This window comes from Cupressus sempervirens, chromosome 4, assembly GCF_028749045.1.
Source record: "Cupressus sempervirens isolate cs-2001-9-10 chromosome 4, ASM2874904v1, whole genome shotgun sequence".
Lineage (NCBI taxonomy): Eukaryota > Viridiplantae > Streptophyta > Pinopsida > Cupressales > Cupressaceae > Cupressus > Cupressus sempervirens.
The window spans coordinates 320,142,793-320,155,596 of NC_143121.1; the positions used below are offsets into that span (position 1 = coordinate 320,142,793).

Below are 12,804 nucleotides of genomic sequence, written 5' to 3' on the forward strand. Positions count from 1 at the left end.
TGTTTTTGCTTGGCAATGGATTTTCTAACATCAAAAATGGATTTCTCTTGCTAAAAAATGTTTTTCCAAACTCCTTCCAAGGGCACATTTTTGGAAAGTCTTTAAATAAATCCATTTAGAGTGATTTAAATCACGTTTTTGTAAGGAAAAGAGGCATTTTGGCATCTTCAATTATTTGTACTACATCTTGGCTCACATGGTGTGTTTTGGCTCCATTTGAGGGACTTACTCTTATAGTTTGTCAAACTGTTAGTTCCGATGAGATCAGTTGAGTTAGAGTTGTGTGATGCTCTCAGTTTTTATTTTGGGCTTTTGGTTTGGGCTCCAAGAATCTTGGAGGGAGTGTCTATTTATAGTAAGTTACACTGTTAGGTTCATTTATTGTCTTTCATCATCAGGAGCGCTTTGGTGTGCCAAATTTTGATTCCAATGCCTCTTCAATTGTTTTCACAAGACGAGTGAATTATTATTATTCATTTGAATACGTTGAAATTGCTATTTTTGTTAGTGTTATTGGTTGGTCACCTCAGTATCATAGCTCATTGGAATCGGGACAAAAAGTTTTAAATTGTGGGAACAAGAAGTGGTGGCCTTGCATGTCAAAATATTAAGTTATGGTCGAAAAGGTCATTTTTTGGAGCCAAAAGCAATTAATAAAATACATTAATGACACTTAAATATATTTTTAATGTTGTGTAAGTGGATTTCTTTTGAAAAATTGGTGCCATTTGAAAATTATAAATTATAGGACATTTGACGAGAAAAGTATCCAATTAAGTATTTATTTTTCTCTTGTTGTCTTTGTGACACCTGAAGTTCTAAAATTTTGCGCCCTTGCTAAAGTATAAGGGTTTGGGATCTACAATTGAAGTATTGTAGATTCAATTATGAGATTGCTTGACAAATTGTGTTGAGGTATACGATTTGTCATTTCTCCTATTGTATTAGCTATTGCTAAGGAGAAGTTTAATTTTTGTTGCTGTTGGAGGTTGTCTGGAATTTGTGAAGAGATTCACTAGAATTGTTATATCAAATTGTGTGTTGGTTAATTTGGAGTTGGTTGAGCATTAAATTATATCTGTTTTTGGGTGTTATTTTCTATATGTACTTTGGGAGCAACATTTTCCAAATCTGCAGTTGCATTTGTTTGTCGAAGAATTCTTTGTTGTTGCTAGTCTTCATTTTAGAGGGTTCAAGGCATGTCTTACCTATAAGTTCATGGATTGTAACTTCTAATTTTTCTAGGTATTGTTGATTTAGATAATAGGGGATATTCTATTAACTGGGTTGTTGGTATTTTGTGAAAATACTCAGTATCTAAGTTGATACTGAAATTTGGAATCTTTCAGTTGTATATTCCCTATGTAATATCTAAATATTTGAGTTGAAATTATTATTGCAAAATCTTCTAGTTTGCTGCTATATTGTTGTATCAAAATTGCAAAACCTTCAGAACAAAAAAAGGAAATCAATTCTTCATCACAGATTGTTTGAGGGCCAGTCAGCGTATTACAGTGGTATCTGAGCTTGGTTGCAAAGTGTTTGACGAAATGTCAAACAACTGAATTATAAAAGAATTTGATGCTTGATGAAGTTACAACTGGTTGGGGTTATTACATGGACCCTGTTCGGATCCTTGATCCTACCTATGGATCTATCATATCCCTATTTTGAGATAGAATTTTAATAATAATTATATTATACGATGTTAGTAAATAAATAATGATAATAGAGTTATATTAAAAATAATACTAAAATATAAAAATAGGAGATAATTATTATTTAATTTATATTAGCAATGAGATCATATTTAGTATGATATTTTTTTTATTACAAAATTATAAAATGAAAATGAATAAATAAAGAAATTAAATTACATACAAGAGACGATATTGTAAAAAGTATGTTAACTTTTTAAATAGAAATAAATAATATATTAATAATAGATACAAATAAGTAAATAAATAATATAACATAGAATAATATAAATTAACTAAATCTAATGAAAAGTCAAGAGATATTTAACAAATAGACACGACTCCTTAAAATCAAGATATAAAAGAGAAGAGAGTTCATTTTAGAGAGGGAAAATAGGAAGAGGAGAAGATAGAAGTTCAAAAAGGAAAAACGAAAGAGGAATATAAGATGAAGAAAATAAGAAAGTGACTTTTTGAAAAGGTATCAATGATATTGAAAGGATGTGAACCTTTGAAATTATGAATAGTTGTGACTATTCAAAAATGTTTTAATTATAAACTATTTAGACTTTTCTAAAGGATCTTGATTATGAAGTGTTGCGACTTTTCGAAAGGATTATAATTATGAAGTATTGTAACTTTTCAAAATATATCTATTATGAAAGGTTGTGACTCTTGAAAAAAAAAAACAAAAAAGGCCAAATAAGGATCCAAATGGACCATGCAAAGAGGAAGGTAAGAAGGTATGTTTATGGATTATATATATATATATATAACACATGACTTAATAGTTAAAGATTTAAGATCAAGAGAGTCCCATTAGGAAAATAGTGATCTTAATTCAGTTATAAGGCCGGAATATTCTGTAGATGTTAACGTATGCATGTGTCAAGGGCCTTGGATAGAGAATGTCTCTTCTAGGAAGGACCTTAAAGGGAGCACTTCATAGAAGATGGAGAAGTAACCAAGGATCCTCAAGAGGGTTATTGATCCCGATGTGGAGACATCTTTAAAGTTGGGTTAGGATAGAGGATAGAATAATGAAATATATTTTATTATTGTATAAATTATAATATTGGTTTTGTAGGTATTATTGTCCTTGCTAGTGGGGACATTACAGTGGTATCACAACATGATCTTGGCATCCTGTAGGTTGAAGATTATAAAAATTTCAATCAATAAAAAGGATCAAACTATTGAATACAATTGTTATATGGAAATGTGATTAAACAAATGATGAATCTGAGCTCATACAAGTGATTTATTGTCAAGACGGGAGAGGCAGAGTAAATCCACTTGAGATAGGTAGATTTCAAGATAGGTAAGGACATGGGTTCCAATGCCTTGAGGAAAGAGTCCAAGATGGGTGAGGACATAGTTTCAAATACCTTGAGGAAAGAGTCCAAGATGGGTAAGAACACGATCCAAAATCCCTGAGGAAATAATCCAAGATGGGTACGAACATGCAGTCCCAATACCTCGAGGGAGCCTACTCGTAGAAAGGTATCTAGCGCCCTACGACATTGAGATTTTCATCCTCTTAAGGAGGTAATGTATGAAACACAAAAGGACTTGAGCTCAATATACTAACCTATTCAATCAATTTCATTAAATGAATCATCAAACTACAATAAAAGATGTTGAAACTTTAAAAAGATCAATCAAACCACATCTTTCATATTATATCATTCGAATTTTTCTTGGAATTATTTGGGAAACTCACCTTGATATCATGAATTCTATCATTGAATCACCAAGAATAAAATAGGCATACAAGTTAGTCATTCGTAAAATGCACTTATTAATTATCATGTAACTTTTGGTTATAATGTTAAGACTCAACTTTGGGAGTTGAACAAGTTGTATAACAAGATCTAAGGGTTCATTATGGTCTATCGAATCAAATGAAAATCATAGTTGCATGAGGACAAGCAATTTTGAGAGGGTAGGAGTATACTATTCCTTCTAATAATAATAATATTTTATTTTGTAATAACTTTTTAATAAATATTTAATTATTAAATAAATAAATATATTTATTAAATATTAAATAGTTAAATAAACAATATAAATAATATCAATTATATAAATAAACATACAAATATATTAAATATCTATTAATTAAAATATTCAACTAACCTAAAGTTGGCACATGGTACGAAGGACCTATGCGTCACATCCTTTCCAAGCGATGTTGGGTCCATATATATACAACTTGGCGTAAGATACATAGGCACCAAAAAAAGATATTAAAAAAAAGTGCAAATGAAAAGATGTACAAGGAGCGATAAGGAGGAAAAAAACAAAAGAATTCCACATATTAATGTAGGTTGGATCCATAGGCAGGATCGATGGATCCTTACGGATCCACGTGCGGATCAGACCCGAATCCGGATCCTGTGTTCGACACGTGAATCCGATAACTAAGATTATTGGTGATAGAGGTCTAGAGAGGCATAAGTGTTGAAGGAGATGCCAACAATACGCTCTTTCATAAATCTATTTGTACTAGGAAACACAAGATCTTTGTAATGAGTAATTCACTAAGGTCGGAAATATATATTTGTAATGATTTTTTTGAAATCACTAATCATGACACAATTTTGAAGTCATCTTCTTAGTGAGGAAAATCCTTTTATAGGAACAATTTGATCCCGACAGAAACTTGATAAAACATTCTCCTAAGACTGTTACAAATGTGGATAATGAATAATTGGGGAAAATTTGTTGTTTTATTAAAATTGTATTCTGCAAATGTACTAACATTGTCATTGTTATAGATGTACTCCAAATGCAGATTCCAATCTCTTATAAATATAAGAGTAGGAGACATGTCTCTATTGATTAATCATTATTAGTTAATATAATTTAACAATATAACATTATATATATATATATATATATATATATATATATATATATATATATATATCAACATTGTTGAATCAATCCGACTATAGCTATAATCTTAACAAAATTTATCAAGAATTAAAACAAAGAGACTTCTTTTTTAACAAAGATGAATCTTTGGGAGTGGATTTATTCTCTACATTCTTTATCAGAAATTCCAGAATATTTATATACTCTTTCCTTGGAGGGTGTGGAAGAACCAAGAGGAAGAAAAAGATGTTAACCCAAAATGAATGCCTTTGCTCATCGAATTTCTTTATAGACGTTGAGTGCCTCTTGATTGGTTTTTTCTCTTTTGCTTGTTTGGTTGTGTGTAATTCTAACTATGGGTAGAATATCACGAGAATGGGACAAGCTATAGAAGGTGCTGAAATCCACTTCTATTGAAAAGATAGTGGAGTTTCTAGGAATGAAATCATGGATGGGACAGTTTTTAATTTCCTAAGGGTCCGTTTGGTTCGTGGAATTTAAAAAACCCGGATTTCTACAAACCTTGGTTTAGCCAAATCAAGGTTTTGCATATCTTCATTCCGATTTTTGGGATTTTACTGAAATTGTTTGTTTCACTCGGAAGATGCGTGTGAAGTGTGTAAGCTTGGAGTTGAAGGAAAATTTCAAAAAGTAATCCGATCTATTGTTTTTACACTCCTTAAAAAACAAAACCAGGTTTTGATTTTCAATTCCTGCTTGCTAGTAGGAATTTGGAAAACTTGGTTTTGAGGCAAAATTGGAAGTCGCGTATGCTAATTCCATGTTGCAAATTTTGAAACAAATGCACAAATTTTCAAATCCGGGTTTTGAAAAAGCCAATTCCTGTCATCTTCCACAAACCAAACGGACCCTAAACGAAATCCATTGTTTACTGGTTGATCCAGAAGCTTCTTCCTTGAATGGAACCTTTGGCTTCATTTCTCTGTATAATGCTATTTCTTATGTGATGAGGACAAAGCGTTTTATGGATCATAGTTATGACTCTTAGACTCACCTTGGACTTGGCAAACATATTTTCGGCTATGACTCAAATTTGGAAAAAAAAAAAAAAAAGCAAAAATTTAGCAAAGTGAAATTTTAAGAAATTCAGAATTTTTTTGAAGGATTTATAATCCGTTACATGCACCCTTTAATCAATAAACCTTTAAGACAATAACATCATTATAGAAGTTGACTTGATCACATAGTATAAACGCAAACTGTAGTTGGATGAAATAGCACAGTTAGATTTATAAAGATTGCCAAATATATAGAACTCATAGAATATGAATCCATGACATCAATATTAAAGTTGTTTCGTTTTCTTAATGGTCATCTTATTCGTTTGGATCGTTTAGTTAATGATTGTTTTGGTTAGAAATATCTTATTATAATCTCTTTATAAGGAGTCTTCATCTCCTTTGTTAATTCATTTGATTATCATTTCATGGTATTAGAGCTATAGATTAATTTTTGTGATTTTATTTGAAACAAATATTCATGGATACCTGGAATTTAATTCCAAAAGTTTTTAATTCAAATTTTTTGCAAAAAAATGTCAGTTTTGCTCTGAGAAAATCACGAGAGTTCTTTTACAGATTATCACGTCACATTTTTTTGGCATAAGATTGGGTCAATTTATTGTTATATTCAATGGACATCTTAGTCATTTAGATAGTTTAATTAGTTTTAGTGACTTTCTTGTTCTGTTTTAGAAACATTGTCTTGTAATCTCTTTCTAAGGAGTATTCATCTTTGTTTATTCATTCATTTACCATTTACCATTTCAAGAAAAAATGTCAGACAAATGACAAAGCAAAATTAAAAGTCTATGGCTCAGAGCAGCTTGCATCCTTCCTATAAAGGATATAAGGTAGGTCCTGGATGATGCATAATATATTTTAACTATGAATTTGCAGATATGTGCAATAAGGGATATTTATTATGCAAATTTTTTGATAAAAATTCATGATTGGCCTATTACTTGCTTGGACTTATAGTTTGATGGAGTTTTGGGGCAACACCAAAATGAGGTTGACGATAGCACCAATCGTGAGGTGTATGTGTGTGAGAGAGAGAATGTGTGTGTGAGAGAGAGAGAGGATGCTGATTACTGAAATTTCCCATGTCTAAAAATTGATAAGATCTTCTATAACCTAGAATTTGTACAATAACTTCTAGAGATCTGAAACCACTCTCGAATATCCTGCAATATTTAAATGTTATATTTCATATATATATATATTTTGATGAAGAGAATGAGAGTGACTTGAAGATGACGGGGGGTTTAAAATGCTATGTTTTAATGTATATTTTGAGGGCATGTCGCACACCAAAAACCATTGAAAATCTGTAAGTTATAAAATATAGTTGGCTGAGTGAAGTTAACTGTTATATATAATTGGCTGAGTGGAGTTAACTGTTATATTTCATGCGTAAAAAGCATTAAAATTTTGTGAATTGAAAATAAAAATAAAAAGATCGCCGAGTCTTAGGTCTAGCCTCACCAGGACTCCGTGAGTGTGGGCAAGTCCTTAGACTCTACTAGTCTATCAAAAACTCGGGAGAGTTCAAGTTGAGGCCTAGGATACTCGCTAGACATGCCTCTGCCAACGACTTGCTGAGTACTTGCAAGTCTTGGCGAGTCTTGTAACTCTGGTATTGACTATGGTATGATATTTTTTCGATACATTAGATTGACCTTTGAATAAAAAGTGATTTATTTCATGGTTATGTTGGAGTCCTACTTTCTACTTTACTCAATATACTTCACTTTCAAGAGTCCTGGCATTTTGTAATACAGTTGAGTAACATATAATTCACTGCATATCTAAGAACAGAGAAAAACATCTTATTTGTATGCCTAGAATTCAAAAGAAGGTGCTAATAATAGGAGTATGTTCACTTGAAAGGGAAAATATTTGAAGATAAGATAAGATAGGATAATAGTATTAATGTCCAACAAAAGACCACAAAAGGTCTATGGGACTGAGAGTTTACAACAGGATAACAGCCAACAACAGGAGCACCAAAAATGGTGTCCGAGAAAAACAAACAACAAGAACAACAAGATGAAAAGAGAAGAGAAGTGCATAGAAATGCCAAGACAAAGATTAGGAGTTCTTCATTGTTGAAAAGAAATCAGTCACAGAATGATAAGACTGCCGGAGGACAGATCTGTCTCTGTGAGCTCCTGGAGGAGTGTCGCTGATGAAAGAAACTGCTGCGGGGTCTGACAGATCTGGAATGACTGATAGAACTGGACGGCTTTTTCACTCTCCTTAATGGAGATAAGGGTGAAAAAAAGGCAGTAATAAGCTAATCAGAGGAATGCCGGGTAGGAAGAAGTGACTGTAAAGTACTATCAAGAAGCTCACAAAAGAAGAACAAAGAAAAGATCATTGAATATCCACCTCAAAACATGTTCTAATCTCCATCCACAAATTTATTGTCACATTTTTACAATATGCTTCTGGGTTTAGTTGTAACTGGTATATTATATGAAAGTTGGGTATTATCTAGTTTAATGAAAAACCATTTCACCATATTAGATTAATCAGCAGTAAGAACAGGAATATGACTGATAATCATTTTTTGTAATTCTTAAATTAATTCATCCATTCTATTGCATTAGGATAATGCTTTATGCTTTTTGTTGCAGTGAAATTAGCCGTGCTCAAGATAGTCTGACAGATTTACTGCAACAAATTTATGAAGATCAGCCTCACAATCGGGAGATTGTACGCCTTATTATGTCAACTGTTGGTCGTGGAGGTCAAGGTGATGTTGGACAACGTATCCGAGATGAAATCTTGGTGATCCAGGTGGGTTTTCTTTTGGAAGGAACATATGTAGAAATATGTCACCTGCAAATCAAAATTTACTGATTATAGTTTTTCTGGACTTTGCAGAGAAACAATGACTGTGCAGGAGGAATGATGGAAGAGTGGCACCAGAAGTTACACAATAATACAAGTCCGGATGATGTAGTCATCTGCCAGGTGGGTTGGTACAAGGAGACTTCTGTTTCGGACTTATACATTTGCGAGGAGGGGATTGTGCTGAGATAACTTGGATACTGGCTATTTGCAGGCCCTTCTTGATTATGTCAAGAGTGACTTTGATATTAATGTTTACTGGAAGACATTGAACTCTAATGGTGTGACAAAAGAACGCCTTGCAAGTTATGATCGCAAAATTTGTTCAGAGCCTCGTTTCAGGAGTGATCAGAAGGAAAGTCTTATTCGTGATTTAACAGCATACATGAGAACATTGAAGGTTTGACATAAAGTTTCAAACTATATTATCAGCCATTTTGTCATAGTATCAGTAATGCTTGTATGTTTTCTCAACATTGTCTAGCACTGTGTTCGGAGTGTCTGATCAAAATTTTGATTTTCAGAAGTTTAATAATGATATTAAAGAATCTTATGCCTTGGGTTCTATCATTTTAGACTTAAAATATGTTAGATTCTGTTGAGGAAGGTTGACTGATTTTAGATCATTTCTCACTAGTGGCTTGATTTTTCTTATCATAATGCTTTTGAAGTTGCCTTGCCCAGATTTCGTCTAGCATAAGTTACTTATTTTTCACTCTTCAATTAAACTTGAAACCTTTGACCAAAATATGAGATGATTTGTAACAAGAAAATTGATTTGAAAACATTAATGTTTAACCTACAGAAATTTTTGAAGAAAGATAGTGTCGAATGGCAGAGGCATTATTAATTTCTTTTGTGAGGCCAAGTCTAAGAACCTTAATCCAAATTGCAAGGTCCAATTCTCAAACAGATTTAGTTTGAATTTTTGAAAATAAAAACCTCTGCAGAATTTCAATTTCCTTAGCCTTATCAGACAATACTAATTTTATTCTTTTGCTGAACAGCGACTCAGCTGTCAAAAAGACACTTGGCATAGTTTTATGAAAATTTTATGGCATTTTATATTTGTATTTCTTGAAGCTTTTGTGGTAGCATGCTTATATGAAATGGTTTTATATAAAATTTTCCAGGCAGTTCACTCTGGTGCAGACCTTGAATCTGCTATTGCAACTTGCATGGGTTATTCTGCAAAGGTAGCTTATTTTTCCTGCAGAACAGTCTTTAAAACATTACTAATTTATTCTTGTAGTCCACCAGTCCTTTGAGTTTGTAAAACTTAGTATGTACGTGGCCTGAAACTGTGCTGCAGGGCAAAGATTTTATGGGTGGAGTTCAGATACACCCCATTGATGGATTATCTCCAGAACTTCCGGTAACATTGAAAATTTTATTAATGGCACATATTCACTTTTATATACTGTGCATTTAATTTTAAGGATTGAGGTGGACAAGAGCCTTAGTTGTTTGCCTTAATTAAAATTTAAAATATATCTTGATTTCACATGCTAAAACAAAAAAAATCCTATCTAATAACAAAATCCCTTGTCTGTGATGATCAATGTTTACTTAATAAATTCTGTTTCAATCTTTATTATTATGGATGTACTTCTAACACCCAAATGTAAAAACAGGGACTTCTAAGATATGTTCTAGAGCATGTTGAAGATAAGAATGTTGGCCCACTTCTGGAAGTGAGTTGCCTACCTAACATAGTTTGGAACTTTTTTTTTCCAAATTCACATTTTTGATATTCCTTATTGGTAAAGGTTTGATTTGTCAACTGTCTTAAAAACAAGTAACCTCTTTGTTACATGTATTAGGGATTATTGGAAGCACGGTTCGAGCTCCGACCTAACCTTTTAAAGAAACATGATCGACTTAAGGATATTATATTTTTAGATCTTGCTCTTGACTCAACTGTTAGAACTGCTGTTGAAAGGGGATTCGAGGGGCTGAATAATGCCCAACCATCGGTAATAATGCTTATCTGTATATTTAATCATGAAGATGACAATTATACGATTTGTAAGATAATGACTTGTTGCAATATAAATGAAACATTAGCATTATCTTCTGTTGTACTTGTTCATATGTAATACAGGCTGAGTTGCTTTCTCAAATCGTAGTACTCCAGAAGTGTTATGATTGCTGATGAGCTAGTTTATCTTCATGATGCAGGATATAATATACATCATTTCCAATGTTCTCGAAAATTTATGTTTATCATCAGATAATAATGAAGAGCTCGTCTACTGCTTAAAGGTGCTTTTTCTCTGTTCTTCTACCTGATAAACACTTGGTGTTGATTGGAAGATTGATGCTCTGGTTTTGTCTAACTATTTGTCCATTTATCTATGTATATGTAGTTATGCACATTGACGTAAAAGGCATAATGTACATGCATCATGTAAGAAAGAAACTATATCTAAATTTAGAAATTATGGCATTCAAAAGAGCCGTAAAAACTTCAGACATGCTTCCTTTTCTTTGACTTAAAGTCACTATCTAATACATAGTCTAAAATGAAACTGTGCAGATCACCTGCAAGCCTGAGCTGTTATATATCTAGTGTCTATCATGCATTTTCAAAGATATCTTGCAATGTTTTATGCTATATACAACAATGCATGTCCAGAGATGTTTGTAAAGCTGAGCTCTTTGTTCAATAGCTAACAGAACTGAAATACACTTTTTCTAGGACTGGTATCATACACTTCATTTGTGCAAGTCTAAAGCAGATCAGTGGGCCCTTTATGCAAAGGCCGTGCTCGATAGGACAAGACTTGCTCTTACAGAGAAAGCTGAACACTACCAGAAGATCTTGCAACCAAGTGCTGAGTATCTTGGAGGTTTGCTTGGAGTAGAACAGTGGGCAGTATGTAATTTATACCAGCTAATATTCTGTGATAGTTTTTGTTCTGAGGATGCTTGGTTTTTGCACATTTGGGACTCATTCTTGAATATCATTTGAAGATACAATTTTACATCTGATATTCTCAATGTTCTTCAAAACTGGTTTTGATCTTATGATATTTTCTTTGGATATTTGTTCAGTTGAAAAAGTAGCTTTCTTGTGCTTCCAGATAAACATCTTCACTGAGGAAATGATACGGGCTGGCTCAGCTGCTTCTCTCTCCTTGCTTCTTAACCGTCTTGATCCTATTCTTCGAAATATTGCACATCTTGGCAGGTAGTGTCATCTAGTTACAAAATAATTTAAGAACTACGGGGTACATATTTCTGTTATTTCAAACTTCAATAACTTCACCATGTGTGTTATTTACTAGGACATTACAATAATTTAGGAACTACAGGGTACATATTTCTGTTATTTCAAGCTTCACTAACCTCACAATGTGTGTTATTAACCAGTGCATCAGTTTACTGGATATTTTCTCAGCTTTAAAAAAGGTAATTGAAAGCACACAATAAGATACTTATAGTGGAAATTATCTAACGTGCATTTAAATGTCTGTACAGTTGGCAGGTCATTAGTCCAGTTGAGGTGCGTGGATTTGTTGTTTCAGTTGATGAATTAGCTACAGTTCAAAATAAGGTTTATGAACAAAAAACAATCTTAGTAGCAAAAAGAGTGAAGGGAGAGGAAGAAATTCCAGATGGTGTAGTTGCTCTTTTGACTCCTGACATGCCAGATGTTTTATCACACGTTTCTGTGCGAGCGAGAAATGGCAAGGTGGTTTACAGATCTTTCATAAGTAGTATCCTTTTAGTTACACCAAAAGCCTCTATAAAAAATGGCCACAGCTTTTCCTTTTTGATGATAATAGGTTTGGAAATGAATATTCATTTGTAGTATCTTTCTAAGTAAAAATGCATATATCATCTTACGATTTCCAATTCATTCAGGTGTGCTTTGCAACATGCTTTGAACCAAATATTCTTGATGACCTTCGATCAAAGGAAGGAAAGGCATTGTCAATACAACCTACTTCATCTGATTTAGTTTACACGTATGTTTTTAACTCACATGTTTGTATTTTCAGGCTATGTTATGGTTGGTTGGTTGTTCTTGTGATCAATAGCATATTAGCATGTATGTTAGCTTTCATCTTGTTTTTTTTTGGATTTTGGCTTAGAGGTTAATTTTCAGTTTTGCATTTGCTTTGGCTGCAGTGAAATCAAGGATGATAGTGTCTTGGGGGATTCTGCAAGTTCATCTCACGTGGATGAAATGTTTCCAGGAGTAACTCTAAAAAGAAAGCATTTTAATGGAAAATATGCAATCTCAGCTGATGAATTTTCCAACGAATTGGTATGTATTTCCTGGAAATGGAAATAAAAGCTGATTTTGCTCTTAACAAATGCTAGAGTTAATAGCGTTATAG

At 32.8% G+C, this 12,804-nt stretch overlaps 1 protein-coding gene across 1 annotated transcript in view; it reads left to right on the forward strand.

Moving 5' to 3' along the window:
- LOC149561319 (alpha-glucan water dikinase, chloroplastic-like) overlaps positions 1 to 12,804 on the forward strand; it is a 154,438-nt gene that overhangs the window by 63,361 nt on the left and 78,273 nt on the right. The window contains exons 14-26 of the mRNA XM_089825084.1: positions 8,239 to 8,401; positions 8,489 to 8,578; positions 8,670 to 8,855; positions 9,589 to 9,651; positions 9,768 to 9,830; positions 10,090 to 10,149; positions 10,279 to 10,431; positions 10,637 to 10,720; positions 11,157 to 11,333; positions 11,542 to 11,648; positions 11,939 to 12,152; positions 12,326 to 12,429; positions 12,593 to 12,731. Coding sequence (XP_089681210.1) covers positions 8,239 to 8,401; positions 8,489 to 8,578; positions 8,670 to 8,855; positions 9,589 to 9,651; positions 9,768 to 9,830; positions 10,090 to 10,149; positions 10,279 to 10,431; positions 10,637 to 10,720; positions 11,157 to 11,333; positions 11,542 to 11,648; positions 11,939 to 12,152; positions 12,326 to 12,429; positions 12,593 to 12,731 — 1,603 coding nt within the window. The remainder of the gene's footprint in view (positions 1 to 8,238; positions 8,402 to 8,488; positions 8,579 to 8,669; positions 8,856 to 9,588; positions 9,652 to 9,767; positions 9,831 to 10,089; positions 10,150 to 10,278; positions 10,432 to 10,636; positions 10,721 to 11,156; positions 11,334 to 11,541; positions 11,649 to 11,938; positions 12,153 to 12,325; positions 12,430 to 12,592; positions 12,732 to 12,804) is intronic.